At 45.3% G+C, this 23,931-nt stretch overlaps 1 protein-coding gene across 1 annotated transcript in view; it reads right to left on the bottom strand.

Annotated features, from left to right (window-relative positions):
• LOC124716520 (WASH complex subunit homolog 1-like) overlaps positions 1 to 23,931 on the bottom strand; it is a 312,571-nt gene that overhangs the window by 154,381 nt on the left and 134,259 nt on the right. The window contains exon 2 of the mRNA XM_047243180.1: positions 4,778 to 4,883. Coding sequence (XP_047099136.1) covers positions 4,778 to 4,855 — 78 coding nt within the window. The 5' untranslated portion in view covers positions 4,856 to 4,883. The remainder of the gene's footprint in view (positions 1 to 4,777; positions 4,884 to 23,931) is intronic.

The raw sequence follows: 23,931 nt of genomic DNA, 5'->3' as shown, positions 1-23,931 counted from the left end.
AGTTGTTATCACGAAGAAACTGTTGCGTAACGTTAGCTCGATGTGCGGGTGCGTTGTCTTGGTGAAACAGCACACGCGCAGTCCTTCCCGGACGTTTTTGTTGCAGTGCAGGAAGGAATTTGTTCTTCAAAACATTTTCGTAGGATGCACCTGTTACCGTAGAGCCCTTTGGAACGCAATGGGTAAGGATTACGCCCTCGCTGTTCCAGAACATGGACACCATTATTTTTTCAGCACTGGCGGTTACCCGAAATTTTTTTGGTGACGGTGAATCTGTGTGCTTCCATTGAGCTGACTGGCGCTTTGTTTCTGGATTGAAAAATGGCATCCACGTCTCATCCATTGTCACAACCGACGAAAAGAAATTCTCATTCGTGATGTCGTTGCGCGTCAACATTGCTTGGCAACGTGCCACACGAGCAGCCATGTGGTCGTCCGTCAGCATTCGTGGTACCCACCTGGATGACACTTTTCGCATTTTCAGGTCGTCATGCAGGATTGTGTCCACAGAACCCACAGAAATGCCAACTCTGGAGGCGATCTGTTCAACAGTCATTCGACGATCCCCCAAAACAATTATCTCCACTTTCTCGATCGTGTCGTCAGACCGGCTTGTGCGAGCCCGAGGATGTTTCGGTTTGTTGTCACACGATGTTCTGCCTTCATTAAACTGTCGCACCCACGAACGCACTTTTGACACATCCATAACTCCATCACCACATGTCCCCTTCAACTGTCGATGAATTTCAATTGGTTTCACACCACGCAAATTCAGAAAACGAATGATTGCACGCTGTTCAAGTAAGGAAAACGTCGCCATTTTAAGTATTTAAAACAGTTCTTATTCTCTCCGCTGGCAATAAAATTCCATCTGCCGTACGGTGCTGCCATCTCTGGGACGTATTGACAATGAACGCGGCCTCATTTTAAAACAATGCGCATGTCTCTATCTCTTTCCAGTCCGGAGAAAAAAGATCGGCGGCCTTAGAACTTGAATGCACCTCGTACACGGTCAACTACAACAAGAGGATTGTAATATAATAATCATTAACTAACCCATATAATCTCCAATGAAGACGAAGGGAGCTTATACTATCAAGGATTAAGTGCCAAGTTTGGCTGATCAGATCCACCCCAAGGTACGTGTTAGTTCCCCATTGATAATGCTGTGTTCCGAGATTACAGGGTTTCTGTTCACACAGCTCGCATAGTCCAGGACTACTTTTGTGTGCACGTGGATGAATTGTCGCTTCTCCCCTGATGACCAGAGTCACTAGATCTCGATATGACTGTGACGCTGTGGTCTTCCTTGGAGAGGAGGATGCCTTTCCGTTACTTATTTTCATCATAGTTACCTGAATTTCTCACTGTTTTTCAGGAAGCTTGGTATAATATTCCCTTGAAAACTATGTCATTCAGTGATGAGTGGAAGCTGTTTTGAATGCCAAAATTTTTTCCTACGCCGTGTTACGTGTGATAAAATGCTGTGTTAGTGATGATTCGATATTTTTGTCCACTGCTTGAACATATTCGCTCGCTTTACAGTGCGAATTAATGCCCCCAAAGTTGTAATGTGCGAAGAATATAGTCGAATCGAGATACTGACCAGCGTTTGTCACCAGAAAATTAGAACGCTTCTCTACTCATAACTAAGTTTTCGTTTTATACCGCCATTCGTAAGAATAGAGGAGCGTACGTTTTGATGTCTCTTCTCTTTTTTACGAGTATATGCAATAGCACTACTACACTCCTGGAAATGGAAAAAAGAACACATTGACACCGGTGTGTCAGACCCACCATACTTGCTCCGGACACTGTGAGAGGGCTGTACAAGCAATGATCACACGCACGGCACAGCGGACACACCAGGGACCGCGGTGTTGGCCGTCGAATGGCGCTAGCTGCGCAGCATTTGTGCACCGCCGCCGTCAGTGTCAGCCAGTTTGCCGTGGCATACGGAGCTCCATCGCAGTCTTTAACACTGGTAGCATGCCGCGACAGCGTGGACGTGAACCGTATGTGCAGTTGACGGACTTTGAGCGAGGGTGTATAGTGGGCATGCGGGAGGCCGGGTGGACGTACCGACGAATTGCTCAACACGTGGGGCGTGAGGTCTCCACAGTACATCGATGTTGTCGCCAGTGGTCGGCGGAAGGTGCACGTGCCCGTCGACCTGGGACCGGACCGCAGCGACGCACGGATGCACGCCAAGACCGTAGGATCCAACGCAGTGCCGTAGGGGACCGCACCGCCACTTCCCAGCAAATTAGGGACACTGTTGCTCCTGGGGTATCGGCGAGGACCATTCGCAACCGTCTCCATGAAGCTGGGCTACGGTCCCGCACACCGTTAGGCCGTCTTCCGCTCACGCCCCAACATCGTGCAGCCTGCCTCCAGTGGTGCCGCGACAGGCGTGAATGGAGGGACGAATGGAGACGTGTCGTCTTCAGCGATGAGAGTCGCTTCTGCCTTGGTGCCAATGATGGTCGTATGCGTGTTTGGCGCCGTGCAGGTGAGCGCCACAATCAGGACTGCATACGACCGAGGCACACAGGGCCAACACCCGGCATCATGGTGTGGGGAGCGATCTCCTACACTGGCCGTACACCACTGGTGATCGTCGAGGGGACACTGAATAGTGCACGGTACATCCAAACCGTCATAGAACCCATCGTTCTACCATTCCTAGACCGGCAAGGGAACTTGCTGTTCCAACAGGACAATGCACGTCCGCATGTATCCCGTGCCACCCAACGTGCTCTAGAAGGTGTAAGTCAACTACCCTGGCCAGCAAGATCTCCGGATCTGTCCCCCATTGAGTATGTTTGGGACTGGATGAAGCGTCGTCTCACGCGGTCTGCACGTCCAGCACGAACGCTGGTCCAACTGAGGCGCCAGGTGGAAATGGCATGGCAAGCCGTTCCACAGGACTACATCCAGCATCTCTACGATCGTCTCCATGGGAGAATAGCAGCCTGCATTGCTGCGAAAGGTGGACATACACTGTACTAGTGCCGACATTGTGCATGCTCTGTTGCCTGTGTCTATGTGCCTGTGGTTCTGTCAGTGTGATCATGTGATGTATCTGACCCCAGGAATGTGTCAATAAAGTTTCCCCTTCCTGGGACAATGAATTCACGGTGTTCTTATTTCAATTTCCAGGAGTGTATTTCATTTAGGGCTTCAATTTCTTTGTCTAATAATATACTAAAACACACACAGAAAAGTTTACGTCTATTCATAAACAGACAGCCGATACAGCAGTCAAGACGTCAGAAGAAGATGACGTTGCCCTGAATGGAGAACGTTTGACCCAGGAAGTATGAGCCAAGTCAAAGATGAGAAACACGGACCCGGAGAGGGACCAGCGTGAATCAGAGGTATGGTAGTAAGGTAACCTGACAAAACACTCATGACCCCCTTAACAGAGCAGCCCCGTCACTTTGGACCACTGTTGCGTATAGTGAAATCCGCCAGGTCGTGATTTTGCCGCTTTTTCGATAATTCAAGGTGTTGAAGCATTTGCCGGCCCAGGGTGACCGAGCGGTTCTAGGCGCTACAGTCTGGAACCGCGCGACCGCTACGGTCGCAGGTTCGAATCGTGCCTCGGGCATGGATGTGTGTGATGTCCTTAGGTAGGTTTAAGTAGTTCTAGGGGACTGATCTCAGAAGTTAAGTCCCATAGTGGTCAGAGCCATTTGAACCATTTTGTTGAAGTATGTACGCTTCAGTGTGTGATGGATCTGGGACATGTGTTATTTTCTACCGGATTTGTCGATACCAAATCTGATGAGGGAGGTTGTAAATGTTTTCTTATATCTTGGTCAGAATATTTTTTGTGAATTGTAATTTGCCTTATTTTATGCTAATTTGCTTATATGTTCGAGAGTGACAGCATACTGATTAATATTAGTAGATGTGACGAATAATATCAAAGAGACTGATTACAAGTGGAAGATTGTGTGTTGTGTGAAATGTCTTTGACGCTGGAGTCGTCTCTGACCGTAGTCAGTCGGCAGTGAACACTCGGTGTGTGACGGTGGAACAATGTACAGGTCTCCGTTATAATAATTTGCAAGTGACCAGCAAAAATGAGTTATTCTACTAGTTTTTTATATAAACTTCAGGAAGGAAGCACATTCGGAAAAATGTTATTTGAAGCACCAAAAATGAAGCAAACGCATTGAACCAGGACATTTCCGCAGCCGACGTAAAGTCAAATATCATCTTATAAACATCCACGGAAAAGTGAGTACTGTCACGAAATATGCTAAATTCAAGTATATATAAATAGTGAGCATATTTCAAGTGTATGGAGGGCGTAGTTCAGGCTGCAGGTGGTTGTGTGATGTTTCAGGTTTGTTTTTCCTTTTATGACTAACGCCCACAGATTTAGCCTAGTGTCACCTCCGCTCCGTTGACCCCGTGTTGCCCTTTCTTCTGCATATTCACGATGAGTATGTAGTGAAAACTCCCGTTTACCAAGATGACAGTACCTGTATTCGTAGGGCTGCGTGCATGCGTTCGTTCTTTGACTAGGCCCAGGCATACCTATGGGAACTTTTGGACACTCTTCCTCGCCAAATTATGATTATGAAGGTTAGAGATGGTGTTACACAGTATTAGTGTGCTGCTCATTGTGCTTATGAGAGAATTAAATGACAGGAAAAAAGTGTTGTAGGACAAGGGTTTCTTGATTGCAATGAAAACTGCTAACTCACAGAAGGATAGCTTAGACGTTTAACAGACGGCGCAGGCCGACGAGCGCCGCACTTACCGAGCTGCGTCGCTTCTCCAGCGGCGGCAGCATGTGCGGCTTCTTGCTGGGCTGCTGCGGTGTGCCGTTGCGCAACATGCTGGCCTCGGCTCTCTGCGGCTGTGTCCTGCACACAAACACAACACACCCTCAACTCATACACTCCAACAGGTCACAGCGAAGCAGCCGGTGCGCAGCCCACGAGAAATGCCGGCTCCGGTACGAGCTTGTAATGTCACCCTAGCAGCCTCGTTCGCCACAATTCGCGAACCCCCGGTTCGGACGTGATGTTTTGGTTTGTGATGATATTTTGGTTTGTGGGACGCTCAACTGCGCGGTCATCAGCGCCCGTACAAAGTCCCAGTTTTTACACTGTCCAATTTTTACATAATCCAATAGAGCCACTGTCACGAATGATGTTGATGATGAAATCATGAGGATAACACGAACACCCAATCCCCGGGCAGGGAAAATCCCCAACCCGGCTGGGAATCGAACCCGGGACCCCGCGATTCAGAAGTAGCAACGCTAGCCACAAGACCACGAGCTGCGGACAGGTTCCGACTTAGCCCACAGGAAATCATTGAGTCAGTGTAAAGGTACCCATCAAAGGTCTTGAGTTTGTCGGGTGTATAGAGAGCTTGCATACATGTTGACGCGCAGTTAAAAATTATTAATCTCGTCTGAAGTAGTTACTCGCCCCCCGCCGGAGACGGCTGCTGGCACTTGTAAGACTGTGACATACAGTCGCCGGCCGCTGTGGCCGAGCGGTTCTAGGCGATTCAGTCAGGAACCGCGTTGCTGCTACGGTCGCAGGTTTGAATCCTGCCTCGAGCATTGATGTGTGTGATGTCCTTTGGTTAGTTAGGTTTAAGTAGTTCTCAGTCTAGGCGAGTGATAACCTTAGACGTTAAATCCCATAGTGCTTAGAGCCATTTGAACCATTTTTTTCTCGTAGTCTTCGGAAACAGCCAGGCGGACGCGAACACCAACCTGAAATGGTTACAGAAACTTTCCTTCATGACCACGCAGTCTTTCGCGATGGATTTATTGTACTCAGTCTGCCTGCTTAGTTGGGTGGTAACGTGCTTGCGTTCGATGCAAGCGGGCCCGGATTCGATTCCCGGCCGGGTTGGAGATTTTCTCCGCTCGTGGACTGGGTGTTGTGCTGTCCTCATCATCATTTCATCCTCATCACCGACACGAAGTCGTCCAATGTGACGTCGACTGCAATAAGACTTACATTTGGCGGCCGAACTTCCCGGGATGGAACCTCCCGGCCAACAATGCCATACTCTTATTTCATTTCCATATTTGGTATTTCTCGATAAAATTACGAGATATCAACCATATCCGCTGTTGTCTGCGTCAGAAAAACAGCTAGCTGTCGATGAAGAAGAAAAGGTATTACTCGGTTACAACAGCATAGAGGTATAATACTGGATGGTGGCGCTACAGACTTACGCTGTATACTGCTTACAAGTAGGCACCTCCACGTTAGTGGCCCACAATCATCAGCAGACTACTGTTTACAATCGCTTCTTTCTCCTCAATTTCTGTCGTGTCCACGTGACAGCTCATTGAGTAAAATTGCATTGCTCTCGTGAATTACACAGTGTCAGGAAGGTATTTTCAGACATTTCTTGTGGTCTTACATGCATATTTTATCCATTAATACGACGTATTTGGCCTCGTCAATGTAAGGTTTCTTTTATTACGTGTTTCGTATAACCAAGAAGCGGTGTGCCTGATGTGAAAAGGCTGATTTTGTAATCCAGACTTTTCCGTAATACTGAGTGATGAAACTCATGTTCCGTCTACATCCTTTTCCTGAAAACTCTGAGAACATCTCATGCTATGTTTGGTCGGTTTCCAGTGTTTTCTTCACACAGCGTTCACAAGAGAGCTTTTAGATCTGGACTCACAGTTACTCCAAAGTCTGATGACAGAAATAAAACTACTAGAATAAAAGTAATCAGCGCAGCCCAAATCTATATACAGGGTGGTCCATTGATGGTGATTGGGTCAAATATCTCACGAAATAAGCGTCAAACGAGAAAACTACAAAGAACGAAACTTGTCTAGCTTGAAGGGGGAAGCCAGATGGCGCTATGGTTGACCCGCTAGATGGAGCTGCCATAGGTCAAACGGATATCATCTGCGTTTTTTTAAAGTAGGAACCCCCTTTTTTAATTACGTATTCGTGTAGTACATAAAGAAATATGAAAGTTTTAGTTGGACCACTTTTTTCGCTTTGTGATAGGTGGCACTGTAATAGTCACAAACATATGGCTCACAATTTTAGACGAACACTTGGTAACAGGTAGGCTTTTTAAATTAAAATACAGAACGTAGGTACGTTTGAACATTTTATTTCGGTTGTTCCAATGTGATAGATGTACCTTTGTGAACTTATCATTTCTGAGAAAGCTTGCTGTTACAGCGTGATTACCTATAAATGCCACATTAATGCAATAAATCCTCAAAATGATGTCCATCAACCTCAAATCATTTGGCAATACGTGTAACGACATTCCTCTCAACAGCGAGTAGTTCGCCTTCCGTAATGTTCGCACATGCATTGGCAATGTGCTAACGCATGTTGTCAGGCGTTGTCGGTGGATCACGATAGCAAATATCCTTCAACATTCCCCACAGAAAGAAATCTGGGGACGTCAGATCCGGTGAACGTGCGGGCCATGGTATGGTGCTTCGACGACCAACCCACCTGTCATGAAATATGCTATTCAATACCGCTTCAACCGCACGCGAGCTATGTGCCGGACATCCATCAATGTTGGAAGTACATCGCCATTCTGTCATGCAGTGAAACATCTTGTAACATCGGTAGAACATTACGTAGGAAATCAGCATACATTGCACCATTTAGATTGCCATCGATAAAATGGGGGCCAATTATGCTTCCTCCCATAATGCCGCACCATACTCGTACATTAACCCGCCAAGGTCGCTGATGTTCCACTTGTCGCAGCCATCGTAGATTTTCCGTTGCCCAATAGTGCATATTATGCCGGTTTACGTTACCGCTGTTGGTGAATGACGCTTCGTCGCTAAATAGAACGCGTGCAAAAAATCTGTCACCGTCCCGTAATTTCTCTTGTGCCCAGTGGCAGAACTGTATACGACGTTCAAAGCCGTCGCCATGCAATTCCTGGTGCACAGAAATATGGTATGGATGGAATCGATGTTGATGCGGCGTTCTCAACACCGACGTTTTTGAGATTCCCCATTCTCGCGCAGTTTGTCTGCTACTGATGTGCGGATTAGCCGCGACAGCAGGTAAAACACCTACTTGGGCACCATCATTTGTTACAGGTCGTGGTTGACGTTTCAGATGTGGCTGAACACTTCCTGTTTCCTTAAATAACGTAACTATCCGGCGAACGGTCCGGCCACTTGGATGATGTCCAGGACACCGAGCAGCGTACATAGCACACGCCCGTTGGGCATTTTGATAATAATAACCACACATCAACACGATATCGACCTTTTCCGCAATTGGTAAACGGTCCATTTTAACACGGGTAGTATATCACGAAGCAAATACCGTCCACACTGGTGGAATGTTACGTGATACCACGTACTTATACGTTTGTGACTATTAGAGCGCCATCTATCACAAATCGAAAAAAGTGGTCCAACTAAAGCATTCATATTTCTTTACGTACTACACGAATATGTAATAATAATGGGGGTTCCTATTTTAAAAAAACGCAGTTGATATCCGTTTGACCTATGGCAGCGCCGTCTAGCGGGCCAACCATAGCGGCATGTGGTTTCCCACTTCAAGCTAGACGAGTTTCGTTCTTTGTAGTTTTTTTCGTTTGATGCTTATTTCGTGAGATATTGGGGCCGGTCACTATCAATGGACCACCCTGTAGATAAAGAAAATAGTGCTTGAACTAGTCCACTTACAAATCAGATGTGATCCCTTTACACTTTCGACTATAATCAGAACAAGTAGTACTCCTGCAAATGCTTCAAGCTAGCAGTTTTTATCAAAACACTTCCATCAGAGGCTAATGTTTGACCCCACTTAGTGGACGTCGGCTTCACGTTTGTGACGCCATGACAACTCCCATTATTATACCTCCATATGTAACTGAAGTAGAAGCACAGACTATTATATTAGACTGTGGTAGTATAACCAACTGCGATCAGAGATTACATTAGCGTCTGCGATGAACCTTCAGTAGTAGCGTCTTTGTTTCCACGACGACTTATATTACGGGAAATACTCCTCTGCAGTGTCTGCATCACTCAGTCCGCAGTGACGCACTCGTACATACACTGCACACTACATACATACTCGAAACAAAAAAAAAATCTTAATTTTTGACAGCACAGTGAATGACATTTATCAAAAGGTAAATTAAAAAATCCTTAGCAATCAGTTTCGACGAAGGTTTTTCCACATTTTCCTTGCTTGTATCTTTGTTACTGTTGTTTCACGCACATTCTGATTACACAGCTTCTTGGATGACTGAGACCGCGTTACGATCTATGTTCCCTCAAACAAGATTTTGTGCTTATTCGTGTAGCCTACGTTTTGCAACAGCAGCACTTTATGTGCCCCTGACGTCCGGTACAGCGCTACGAAACTGTCCCACGTAACTATTGCCAAGTCCACATGAAATATTGTAAACATCTGGGACTCTGAAGCCGTGACTATCCATCAGTCGCCAAGGAGCCTGTAGAAACTAGAATGTGTGTAAACAACTCATAGAGATGATTGATCTAGAATATGTATGATCAAATTTATGTAGAATTATGTGATTTGGACTCGGCAGTGCATGGGGTGACTACTTCACACTAAGACACTGAACTTCACATTCCATTTTTACGCTCATTTAAAAGTTGCAGTTATTTTCAGCCAATACCTGGCGAACCTGGCGGTTCTGAGAGGTTTTACAGTCGGGAATACATGGGACTGATTTTCTAGTTCCGTTATTTATCTGCTAACCAAGGGAAACTTGTTGAAACGTTGGTGGGAAACAGGGGATTGGAACGGTTCACATTTACTCCTGAAACAATGTCATACACTGCGAATATATGTTGTGTATGTGCGTCTTCCTTACTGGGCGGAATGATGTGTTGCAGAAACTGCAGAGGAGCGTTTCCCATATTATATGTCGCGAATGAAACAAAGACGCTGCCAATGACGATTCAGCTTTGCACCAACGTAATCTCCGGTCGTAGTGGGCAGTTCTATATGAGCTACGTCTCCATGATTCTGTTGCTTCTTCCGCTCTCAGTTGCTTTCCTAGCGATTAAAGCGGTGGATGTTGTCGAAATATCGGATATTCATCGAGATAACGAAACAAGTGTGCCCGTCACTCTTAACACAGTTTCATTTAGTTTACATCTTATGTAGTAACTCCTAATCTTTCGTCCATTTACCATTTGATCTCCGCCAATCCAGGTAAAGAGTCATTATGTGGTGATAATATGGTTCGAGTCCTCCCTCGGGCATGGGTGTGTGTGTTGTTCTTAGCATAAGTTACTTTAAGCTAGCTTTAAGACTAGGGACCGATGACCTCAGCAGTTTGGTACCTTAGGAATTCACACACACAATTCGAATCAGTCTCCAGTTGTGGTAAAAGGAAGTTCTCAAGCATATCGTGATATGTGCTTCCTGTAACAGGTTCTCGGCTAAGAAGAATGAACCATACACCTTTTCCCGTGAAACTGCACAAAACGTATTAAATCCTAGAGAGCTCCTCTCATGTTGTACAACTTCAAGTGACTGTTCCGTACTCCATACTCTCACGTTACGACGGTTAACCTTCCCATTTAAATAGAACGTTGCCTCGTCACTAAACATTAAGCGTATAAGGAAACTGTCATCCTCGATCTTGCCAAGAAAGAAATTACAGAACTCTACACGTTGTCGTTTGTCACCTTCACGAAGAGCTTGCAGTAGCTGCATTTTGTATGGTTTCATGTGTAAACATCGACGCAACACACGCCAGACTGACATCGGGAGCATGTTTAGTGCCGAGCTGCACAGCGAACGGATTTCTGCGGTCTCCTTGTGAAACTATGGCGGATGCGTTCGACGTCTGTGTCAGACACCCGGGACGGCCCGGCGGTTTTTCTTTACACAAACAACCTGTTTCCCGGAATTGTTCATACCATCGTCTAATGCTCTGTACTGTAGGGGGGGGGGGGGGGTCCATACTATACCTAGTACGAAAGTCACGGCCAACAGTTATCACTGAGCCGCACTGCGCAAAACGTAGAACACAAAACGCTTTCTGCTGTCCCTACACCATTTTCACTAGACCTGAAGTAGACGCACACTACTGCTACCTATCGGTAGCCATGTAAAACTTGAGAGTTTGTTCTTTCCAGCAGTACACTGTTCACGCACATATTTCAAATAACATACTAGTTATGAATTTTTAAAAATTGGATGATTGTTTTTGATACATACTAGCGTTACAAAAGGTTACAGTCGCTGTCGTTAGCTAGCTAGGAGTGTAGAACTGCAAAAGTGGGAAGTGTATGCATTTACCTGACTTATTTTTGCGGATCCACACATATCGTATGCCTCCTACCGAGTGGAGGCAGTGTCGGTCTGTGTGGTCCCATCAATTTACAACTTTCTCTGCCTCGTGATGGCTGGGTGTTGTGTGACGTCCTTGGGTTAGTTAGGTTTGAGTAGTTCTAAGTTCTAGGGGACTGATGGCCATAGATGTTAAGTCCCATAGTGCTCAGAGCCATTTGAACCATTTGAATTCACAACTGGCATGCTTCATATTTCGTCTCACCTCTCCCCCCCCCCCCCCTCACTCCCCCTCCCTCCTCTCGCTCGTTTCAACGTCAGGAATGGAATTACAGTACGTCAGACATCGTGGATAAGGTCGTTGAAAATAGATCGAGAGGACGGCAACGATTTAAAATTTTTTAACAGTATAACACGACACTTAACACAAGAAAATTTTTGAGGGTATATCAAAATCACAGAAGAAGGCTAAGTTTTTATATGTTGCTGAAGATACAATCAAATTCAGGAGCCGTCCACTGTGGCCGAGCGGTTCTAGGCGCTTCAAGCCGGAACCGCGCGACCGCTACGGTCGCAGGTTCGGATCCTGCCTCGGTCATGGATGTGTGTGATATTCTTATGTTTGTTAGGTTTAAGTAGTTCTAAGTCTAGTGGACTGATGACCTCAGATGTTAAGAGCCATAGTGCTCAGAGCCATCTGAACCATTTGAAATTTAGGATTTTGAGAAGAGCAGGACATAAACGTTACATTTTTGGTCAGACTCTCAAATTTGTATGATCGACCACCCTCTAGTATTTATACACGCTTTAGACTTTTTCGAAGTGTTCTTCAGCGATAGCCAATAGATAGTCAGGATATCTTCTTCACCCTCTCTCAATACATGTGCGCATAGCAGACAGCCCGCTGCCATCGGAAGGTTGCGAAATTCTTCCCTACAAGAGTTTTGTCACTTTTCCACGGTCGTGTGACCTTCTTCCACGCGTTGTCAGACACGTCATCTATTTCCCCTAGCGAGTACCACTAATGGGCAGGAAAGGAAGAAATCAAATTTACGTCCGTTGGTAGACGAAAGAGTGTGCTTAGGAAAAGACGGTAGGGTAGTCCCCGAATGAAAGAGCAACGTGCTTTTTATATAAACCTGTGGCACAACCGAGCAGCCTTTGTCCCTCATTCTTTTGTATTCTTCCACCCGAGAGGAAAACAGCGCGGGCTGTAAAATATTACACCTAGCGTTCCACTCTTCATCTGTTCTGAGTGGACAAATAATGTAGTTGCCTCCGAAGAGCAATACGATGCAACGCCAGCTACGCAATTTGATTGTTCTGGTTTTACAGTATCGAATTTTTTATGAAAGTACCTGTAGATGATTTTCTCTTTGACGGAAAGGCGTTTCCATACCCGACAGCCTCTGTACATCCGTTTACGCGGAAGGCTTGGTGACAGGCAACCACGTTACTTTCACAGATTAGCGCTATTCGCCAGGGATTATCATAACGATTGAAACACTATTCAGTTGTTCCTTCTTTTTTAGTCATCAGTTAAGAAGATGAGCTTACTCCCATAATAGAAGAGGGTTGATAATATTATCTAAGATATGAGTATACACTCTTAACAGGTTCGATGGAAATAATGACTAGAACTTTATTGCTCTTTTGTACAGGTGTCACGACCAATTTGCCAAACTGCTTCTGAACGGAAAAGGCCGTGTCATTATTACTTTTCGTCTTTCGGTGTATCTACATGTTTCACTGCAGAGACACCGATGAGCCACAACTTTATGACCACCTGCTTGGTAGTGTGATGATCAGTAACGCAGCAACGCAAGTTTAGATCCTGGAAGACGGCCCATCCGGACCTGACCATCGAACTAGGGTGACGACAAACGTGACTCACCCTAGCAGACGACACGTTTGCATTGATCCACAAAAAAAAAAAGATGGTTCAAATGGCTCTGAGCACTATGGGACTTAAACATCTGAGGTCATCAGTCCCCTAGAACTTAGAACTACTTAAACCTAACTAACCTAAGGACATCACACATATCCATTAGCGCCTAGAACCACTCGGCCACCCCGGCCGGCATTGATCCGCAATCCAGATGGTTCCGTGCGCGCTGCAATCTTAGCTGATAATTCCGCTTAGTCAACACGGGAACTTGCAGGAATCGGCTGCTGCGTAGTCACACATTTAATAACGTGCACTAAACGGTGTGCTCCGAAACAGTGGTGCCTATACCTGCATTATGCTCTGTTGTCATATCTGCAACGGATAACCGCCCTTCCTGGTTTACAGTGGTTTACAGATTTGGTAAGCAGCCGATCTCCATGTTCTGTGATGAGTGGTAGATATCCTACATCTTGTCGACTACTAGCAGTCTCACCGTCCTTCACTTTCCGTAGATGCCCACAATAGTAGCACGTTGACAGCCGACCATCTTCGCCGGTGTGCAGATGGTTGTTCCCAAGCGTCGGAGGCCATAAGAGTATTAACTTTTTTAATTGCTTACGATAGAGGCTTTCCCCAATTGATACCCATATCGTCGCTGAATGATTCCCCCGTTAGTCTCTGCTCCATAATATACGAGGGATGGAACTTTAGTAGTGGCAACTATTTATTTACAGCTGGTGCAAAATAGATACGTGTTTCAGAGTTATCCTGATCTTCAGAGTAGTCTCCAGCATTGTGTATAACCCGTTTCCAGCAATGTGGAAGTCGTAGGATACTCGTAGCAGTGCCAGTTGTGTTGACAGTTCGAGTGGCGCGGTCTATTGCCGGACGAATTTGTAGCAGTTCTGAAGCTAATAGTGTGAAGTGTTTCCTTCAGTTTAGAAATCGAGTTGAACTTACAAGGGCTTAAGTCAGGGGAGTGCAGTAGGTGGTATAGCACTTGGCAGCCCCATCAGTCAAACGAATCACTAACAGCTTGCACTGTACGTGCTTGAGCATTGTCCTGCAAAATGATGGTCAGGTCCTGCAGAAAGTGTCACCACCTCTGTCTCTATGCTGTTCATTTTTGGAACAAAACCTACGACTAGCTTAGAGACGGAAGTGATGACACTTTCTGCAGGACCTGGCCATCATTTTTCAGGACAATGCTCAAGCACGTACAGTGCAAGCTGTTACTGATTTGTTTGACTGATGGGGCTGCTAAGTGCTATACCACCTACTGCACTCCCCTGACATAAGCTCTCGTAAGTTCAACTCGATTTCTAAACTGAAGGAGACACTTCACGGAATTCGCTTCAGAACTGCTACAAATTCGTCGGGCAGTAGACCTGGCCGCTCGAACTGTCAACACAACTGGCACTGCTAAGAGTATGCTACGACTTCCACATCGCTGGCAACGGGTTGTACATAATGCTGGTGACTACTTAGGAGGTCAGTAAAACTTTAAAACACGTATTTTGTGAGCTGTAAATAAGTAGTTGCCACTATTAAAGTTCCAACCCTCGTATTTGAATACATTCAAGAAAACTTTATTTGTTAAAGGGAGGCATTGTGAAGGACCCCATGTCTTCTGTCCAGAATCTGCTTGGTAGCAGTAGCAAAAGTAAAACGTTGAAGACATCTACAGAAGGCTGCATTGTCTGCGAGATGATTTAATGAGTGGCTTCATATTTTCCTCGTTAGCTTCCGCTTGAGGGATTACTGAGTAGTTATCGCACACATTTCACAGTCAGAAACTACAGTTAACAGTGCGATGTGCTGACACACCCGAGACGGTTCAATCTTTCTCTAAGTGTATTATACACAGTGGTGGTAACTATTTTGAGGGCCAGTAGAACTTTGAAACACGTATCTATTTTGTACGAGCTGTAAATAAGTAGTTGCCACTATTAAAGTCCCAAAACTCGTACTTTCCTCATCGAATCACGTGTCACCAGGTGGCATGTAATATCTCGTTGAATAATAGGCCTAATATTTTGGTCCATCAACGGAATCGTCAGAAGGAGGAGTGATTTGTCTGACTTGAATTGAGCTTCACATAGGGCTTCCAATTCGACGAAGCGAGTTCTCATGTTGCTTGCAATGACGTTCCAATGTATCTGTCCTGACGTTTTTCCGCGATGCTTCATAACAATTCCACAACCAGACTGCAGTCACATACACAAGCGTCTGTCACGTACGACCGACTGTAGTGGGACTCGTGCCACAACACTGTATTTTGTTGTTTGGCATGTCAGCTATAGTATTCTTTCGCCTATTTCAATTGTGCCGTTTGAGTTTCCTGGGCGTAGGAGCTGGCGAACCGGTCAAAATTATAACCTCATCATAAATCAAACATAACATTTTTTAGCACACGTTCAAGGAAAGTCCTAATGTATGGAACATGGAGTCCAAATTAAACCAAACTGTCAAAATAGTCTGACAATTGTTGTTGTTGTTGTGGTCTTCAGTCCTGAGACTGGTTTGATGCAGCTCTCCATCTACTCTATCCTGTGCAAGCTTTTTCATCTCCCAGTACCTACTGCAACTTACATCCTTCTGAATCTGCTTAGTGTATCCATCTCTTGGTCTCCCTCTACGATTTTTACCCTCCACGCTGCCCTCCAATACTAAATTGGTGATCCCTTGATGCCTCAGAACATGTCCTACCAACCGATCCCTTCTTCTGGTCAAGTTGTGAAACAAACTTCTCTTCTCCCCAATCCTATTCAATACTTCCTCATTAGTTATGTGATCTACCCATCTAATCTTCAGCATTCTTCTGTAGCACCACATTTCGAAAGCTTCTATTCTCTTCTTGTCCAAACTATTTATCGTCCATGTTTCACTTCCATACATGGCTACACTCCATACGAATACTTTCAGAAATGACTTCCTGACACTTAAATCAATACTGGATGTTAACAAATTTCTCTTCTTCAGAAACGCTGACAATACGCCCACTAATATACATGACTGATCAAGAACTTGGAATGTTGAAGTAGCGAATATTGAAGTAGCGAATACAGCTCATTTCGTTGTTAGTGGTGGTGGTGGTGGTAAGTTCCTATGGGACCAAAATGCTGAGGTCATCGTTTCCTAGGCTTACGCACTACTTAATCTGACTTAAACTAACCTACGTTAAGCACAACACGCACATCCATTCCCGAGGGAGGACTCGAATCTCCCACGGGAGTAGCCAAGCGAACCGTGGCAAGTCGCCTAAGACCGCGCGTCTACCCCGCGCGGCTTTAATTTCATTATCTCCACAATTATAAATTACCTGTAAGCATCTTTTATCGGTACCTTCCATCTACAGCGAATCGAAAGATCGTAAGAATTTTTTGCGGGTGTGTCTGTTGGGGAGAAGGGTAAGGCGTCGTTAGAAAAAGGAATCGGAGGCGAAAGTGGACGTTATTGTTTAAGGTAATAAATGCGTGACTGTAAGTAGCATTATTATGCGTGTGTGAACAGTGCAGCCAGCTCGATTCAGGAACATTGAAATTATAATGCAAACCATTGTTCATTTATGCTTTATCCATCAACTATGTGCTACAGGTAACGTTGACCAATCAAGATGCAGTTCGGGAGCGAAGCGGCGAAACCGCTATAAGCAAGAGCGTGTGCGTTCCTATCAAAAAGTTTACAGAAGAGCTGTGCTGTCAGCCAGAAATAAAAATTTCAGTCGTGGTGGGCCAAATTTACATTTTAATTTGCTATTGGAAAAGGACTGTGGAATAACCAATTGTTCGCCATTGTCCGCTTACAAGTAACAGTCATTTTGTCGATATGTGACTTTCTGGTCTTTATGACCAGTTGCGCCGGCCGTAGTGTCCGAGGAGTCCTAGGAGCTTCAGTCTGGAACCGCGCGACCACTGCTGTCGCAGGTTCGAAAACTGTTCAAATGTGTGTGAAATCCTATGGAACTTAACTGCTAAGGTCATCAATCCCTAAGCTTACACACGACTTAACCTAAATTATCCTAAGGACAAACACCCACACCCATGCCCGAGGGAGGACTCGAACCTCCGCCGGGACCAGCCGCACAGTCCATGACTGCAGCGCCCTAGACTGCTCGGCTAATCCCGCGCGGCTCGCAGGTTCGAATCCTGCCTCTCGCATGGATGTGTGTAATCTGCTTAGGTTAGTTAAGTTTAAGTAGTTATAAGTTCTAGGGGACTGATGACCTCAGATGTTAAGTTCCATAGTGCTCAGAGCCATTTTTTGAACAGTTGCGTGTACAACAGCGAACTTAATACAAAGTGTCCTACTCATGGGAATGTGCCTCCCCTAACCCTCCCCTGAACACACACCCACACTCACTCACTCACACACACACACACACACACACACACACACACACACACACACACGCACGTGCATGCTTAAGTCGTTACGGTGGAGGTAAACATCTGCTTGACCCACATCGTTAGCCTCATTGCCTCATTTTACGTTTAATCTGCCTCAACATTTGCCCGACAAATGTAGATGCTTTATTGCCGTTCGGATGGCTTCGAAAGTGTACCGTCAAATGTTTACCGACTCACATTTAAATTGCCATCATATAAAAAAGTATTTAGTAGCTGTCGAAATGTTTTAGAACGAGCGGTGTTCTTATTACTCTTTCTTTTCAGATTAGGCGGGGTGGAATATTAAAGATGTAGACTATGAAAGTGTGACCGTTAACTAGTCAGTAATTCATTCTCAGATCATTGATGTGTACGATGTCTTTAGCATCCGACTCAGAAGTTATAATTCTTGCTATATACCTCAGATGATTTACAAATGCACATCGGTGTTTTATAAAGATGCAACGGGACTGACTATAGTACACCTTTTGAGGGCAGAGGAACTTTGCGTATAGGACTCCTAGTAACTGACTGAAGCGAAATGGTACCTCATGGAACTCACACTAACCTACAAGCAGAACTGTGGAGCAAGTAATAGCTGCAACACAGAACTTCGCGGATACGTGTAGTTTTGTGAAGACTTGGCAGATCTAATGATGAACAACATTCAAGAGACTTTGGAAAATGATCTTCTTGTGACTGATATTAGATTCAGTGGAAGCAAAAGGTATAACACATGAAAAGTGAAAATCAGTATAAAAAAATATTCATGTATGTCATTAGTCACCACAAAAAACGCGGACACACGTACACACACAGACACACACACACACACACACACACACACACACACACACATACACAGACACACACACACACACACACACACACACACACACACACACACACTAAATATTTCCTTACGCTCTTTACTGAAAATCATTGTTAGTACGGTTATTAAAACAAGTGCGACGTCTCGTTGGTGTTGGATAAGAAATGAACTGCCTTTATTATGATAGGTTCGAGGAGTTAATGATAATGAAGGGAAAACAGGACATCTGCCGTGATTATCCAACGAGGCGAAGTAGCTAGCGTTTTTCTGTGAATGCTCTGTTGGTGCTGGTACTCAGCGGTGTTGAAAGTACACAGAATGAAAGTGGGCTCTTAACTGGCCTCGTAATGGACAAATATTTGAACTGTAGGTGAAAAAAGGGCACTCATTATTGGTTGACGCTTTATGCAAATAAATTTCTGATGGAACAACACCGCCCCCTAATGGTGGCATATTAATTTATTACGATTGGAATCGGCTTCGACCTCACAAAGCTGACAGGTGTTCCAGGGCTCTTTCAGTGATAGCCAGTTAATTCAGCGCCCCAGCAGCCCATTTCGAATTCCACTTGGTTGTTAATCGATGCGGTTCCCGGAGGCCGACAACAAGAGGCCAGTTAACGAGTTATCGACGGAAGGGTGGGCGAAACACCACCGCTGATCCCACGGAGCGCGGGCGTTTGTTTACAAGGATTAAATGCTGAGCTAAAGCTGACGTAGGCAGTACTTCGCCTCTCATTTTAAAATATCCTCATCGAGACATGTCTGACGTAAAGAGATATTATTGGCTACATTGTATAATATTAAATTGGTATTTCTCGTATTAGCGATTTTCTCTAGAAATATTCTTGGTATCTGTTCAAAGTCGTGCAGTGGATTTTACAAAGAAGTGGTGGGACTCAGGAAACATGTTTTCGTTCAGGGAACGCAGTATGTTACATATACCCTACCAGACAATGTAACGGTTCATGTGCAAATACACTTGCAGCAGTAAATACTGAAGATGTCGAAGAGTTGCTTCAGCCGCCTATGGCCACACAGATGTCAGGTGGGAATACGAGCAGTGGAGGCTATACAAACCGTATCGAGGGAACTTGGTAAACAGTGCAGTCGTTGTCGTATTATGGAAACGGAGCGATTTATCTGACATCCAAAGAGCAGGATCATTGGCTTCCGGACCAAGGATGAAGGCGTTTTCGAAACAAGTATGAAAATGGTTCATGTGCCACCATGGTTAATATATACAGGGTGTTACAAAAATGTACGGCCAAACTTTCAGGAAACATTAATCACACACAAACAAAGAAAATATGTTATGTGGATATGTGTCCAGAAACGCTTACTTTCCATGTTCGAGCTCATTTTATTACTTCTCTTCAAACCACATTAATCATGGAATGGAAACACACAGCAACAGAACGTATCAGCGTGACTTCAAAGACTTTGTTACAGGAAATAATCAAAATGTCCTCCGTTAGCGAGAATACATACAACCACCCTCCGTCGAATGGAATCCCTGATGCGCTGATGCAGCCCTGGAGAATGGTGTATTATATTACAGCCGTCCACAATACGAGCATGAAGAGTCTCTACATTTGGTACCGGGGTTGCATAGACAAGAGCTTTCAAATGTCCCCATAAATGAAAGAGGGTTGAGGTCAGGAGAGCGTGGAGGCCATGGAATTGTTCTGCCTCTACCAATCCACCGGTCACCGAATCCGTTGTTGAGAAGCGTACGAACACTTCGACTGAAATGTGCAGGAGCTCCATCGTGCATGAACCACACATGTTGTGTCGTACTTGTAAAGGCACATGTTCTAGCAGCACAGGTAGAGTATCCCGTATGAAATCATGATAACGTGCTCCATTGAGCGTAGGTGGAAGAACATGGGGCCCAATCAAGTCATCACCAACAATGCCTGCCCAAACGTTCACAGAAAATCTGTGTTGATGACGTGATTGCACAATTGCGTGCGGATTCTCGTCAGCCCACACATGTTGGTTGTGAAAATTTACAATTTGATCACGTTGGAATGAAGCCTCATCCGTAAAGAGAACATTTGCACTGAAATGAGAATTGACACATTGTTGGATGAACCATTCGCAGAAGTGTATCCGTGGAGACCAATCAGCTGCTGATAGTGCCTGCACACGCTGTACATGGTACGGAAACAACTGGTTCTCCCGTAGCACTCTCCATACAGTGACGTGGTCAACGTTACCGTGTACAGCAGCAACATCTCTGACGCTGACATTAGGGTTATCGTCAACTGCACGAAGAATTGCCTCGTCCATTGCAGGTGTCCTCGTCGTTCTAGGTCTTCCCCAGTCGCGAGTCATAGGCTGGAATGTTCCATGCTCCCTAAGACGCCGATCAATTGCTTCGAACGTCTTCCTGTCGTGACACCTTGTTCGGGAAATCTGTCTCGATACAAACGTACCGCTCCACGGCTATTGCCCCGTGCTAATCCATACATCAAATGGGCATCTGCCAAGTCCGCATTTGTAAACTTTGCACTGAATGCAAAACCACGTTCGTGAGGAACACTAACCTGTTGATGCTACGTAGTGATGTGCTTGATGCTAGTACTGTAGAGCAATGAGTCGCATGTCAACACAAGCACCGAAGTCACCATTACCTTCCTTCAATTGGGCCAACTGGCGGTGAATCGAGGAAGTACAGTACATACTGACGAAACTAAAATGAGCTCTAACATGGAAATTAAGCGTTTCCGGACACATGTCCACATAACATCTTTTCTTTATTTGTGTGTGAGGAATGTTTCCTGAAAGTTTGGCCGTACCTTTTTGTAACACCCTGTATATAGTGAATGGCAAAGCGGCGCTATCCAAAACCGGCGCCGAGGCATTTGTGATGCACCACAGACCAAAAGTGACAGGGGTGAAGGGCGGCTGCGGAGATGTGTACGGGTGAACAGACGTGCAATTGTGGAGCAACTGACCGCCCGTAACAACCAAGGAGCTACCAATATTGTCTCCTTAACGAAGGTTCAGCTAACGTTGCCGCGTATGGGCCTCTTCGCAGCAGGCGCCTAATTCATGAGCCGCGCGGGGTGGCAGCGTGGTCTAAGGGCGCTTTACCACGGTTCGTGCGGCTTCCCTGGGCGTAGGTTCGAGTCCTACCTCGGGCATGGGTATGTGCGTTGTCAGTAGCGCAAGTTAATTTAAGTTAGATTCAGTAGTGTGTAAGCCTAGGGACCGATAACCTCAGCAGTTTAGTCCCATAGGAACTTACTTCAAATTTCCAAAATTTCCTAATTCATGCACTCATGATGACTGCTGTTCGTCGGCGACGAAGGCTGGAATTTGCACTCCAGTACCGCAACTAGACCTCAACAAAGTGGTGACAGGTGGCCGTTTCAGATGAATCACGATTTATGCTCTATCGGACAGATGACTGTTGGCCTACATGAGCCTGCAGTGTTAGTCGTAAGAGTCCAGGCTGGAATAAGGAGGGTTGTGGTTGGTTGGTTGGTTTGGGGAAGGAGATCAGACTGCGTGGTCATCGGTCTCATCGGATTAGGGAAGGATGGGGAAGGAAGTCGGCCGTACCCTTTCAGAGGCACCATCCCGGCATTTGCCTGGAGTGATTTAGGGAAATCACGGAAAACCTAAATCAGGATGGCCGGACGCGGGATTGAACCGTCTTCCTCCCGAATGTGAGTCCAGTGTCTAACCACTGCGCCATCTCGCTCGGTGAGGGTTGTGGTTTTGGGAAAGTTTGCGTGGTATAACTTGGGTGGTGTCATCATTCTGGAAGGCACAATTTACCAATCTATCCTTGGCGGCCATATGCACGCCGACAGGCGGTTTGTTTCTTCTCGCGTTGTGGCATCTACCAGCAGGACAATGGAACGTGTCACACAGCTCGCTGAGTACGTGCGAGGTCTGAAGAGCACCAGGATGAACTCACCATACTTCCATGGTCAATTAAACTCCCCGAATTTAAATAGAGGCGAAAATCTGTGAGACAACCTCGATCGAGTTGTTTGCACCATGAATCCTCAACCCCGAAACCCAGCACAGCTGGCCACAGCACTGTCTGTATCTCCGAGAATCCCACTGACTCTCTTTCTGCACGTCTCGCAGCGGTCCCCGCTGCAAAAGGTGGTTATCCGCGCTTTCGGCATACGGTCACATTAAGGTGAAAACCTGAAATGTCACAGTTCCTCATTTATCAGACTACGAGACAAACAGTAATTAGTAAGGGGCAGTAAATAGACTGGGTGGAACCTAGACTCATTTTTTGTGCTATTTATTTTTTAGGTAGAGTGGGCTGTTCGACTAATGACCGACTGAAGAGACAGTGACTTTTCGACCAAACACCTGGCTAACTACCCAAGAGGATGTTCCAATTGGGAATCTATTGGAGGTTATTTCCAGAACCTGCATTTGTCTTACAACAAAGAAAAATCTCATTGATACCTTGGTAAGAAGTGGAGATGGAAGCCATTATTATTCTGGACGATATACACGAGACAAAAAAAAAAAATCACATGAAGAAGGAAAGAGACTTTTCCATGTTTCACCCTTTCCTCCCCCCCCTCCCCTCTCGGCCCCCTCCTAGCCCAGTTCCATTCACTTCTTGCTGCTCACCTTTTCCTCCAACTCACTCTCCATCACGCTATTATACACTTATGTCCACTCATGAAAAAAAAAAACTCCATCACTAATCCTTCATTAGTCTTGCGCAATGTATAAATACACAGCAACGTACTTAAATAGTATAACACAAATACTGTACAATGGTCAAAGACAAAATAGTGACACTGCTATGTTGGCAACACTGCAAAACACAATACACATTTAGAAGTTCGAAAATAAACAGTAAAAAGTGGTGTACAAAATGTAGTAAAACATAAGAAATGCATAGTTCTGCAGGGCAACCAAAAATTAGACTACTAGTATCAGTGTCTAACGAACAAAGATAGCAGACCGCGTTTCCTGATGGACGCCAGAAACCAAGCAGAAACCACCGTAAGCAAAAACCATCAAATTGTTAACGAACTGTTTTTCGACCTTAAAAACAAATCAAATTGTAAGTGTCTTTAATTGCAGACAACTGATGATGCCTTACCTTTATAAAGCGAAACGCGTCTGTGGAGAAAAACACGCATTTCCTTGTAGTTGTAACGACAAAACGAAAATACCCTCAGAACTGTGAAGCAGCTACGGACAATACCGCCACACAAACGAAGAAATTTAAATGTTCACTATATAGCCACACTACGCGAAAGTAAATGTAAATCCAGTGAATCGTTCAGCACAGTTCTGCAATATTGTAAATACGACCTCTGCGATGGAAATATAAGGAGCGCAGTGTGTCCGTCACTTGTTCCAGTCCTCACGTTTACAATACAATCCACGCATATCGACGTCTGTAGGTAGACTCTAGCGTAGGCAATACCTTACGCCCTGCAGAATATGTACAAGAACTAGTCTCCCAATCACATCATTGACCACGTGCATTAACTATAATAATTGAACAAGGAAATAAGGAGCACTCAGAACGAGAATT

Source organism: Schistocerca piceifrons, chromosome 1, assembly GCF_021461385.2.
Source record: "Schistocerca piceifrons isolate TAMUIC-IGC-003096 chromosome 1, iqSchPice1.1, whole genome shotgun sequence".
Lineage (NCBI taxonomy): Eukaryota > Metazoa > Arthropoda > Insecta > Orthoptera > Acrididae > Schistocerca > Schistocerca piceifrons.
The sequence above is the reverse complement of the archived record's forward strand: the minus strand, read 5'-3'. Positions and strand labels throughout refer to the sequence as shown.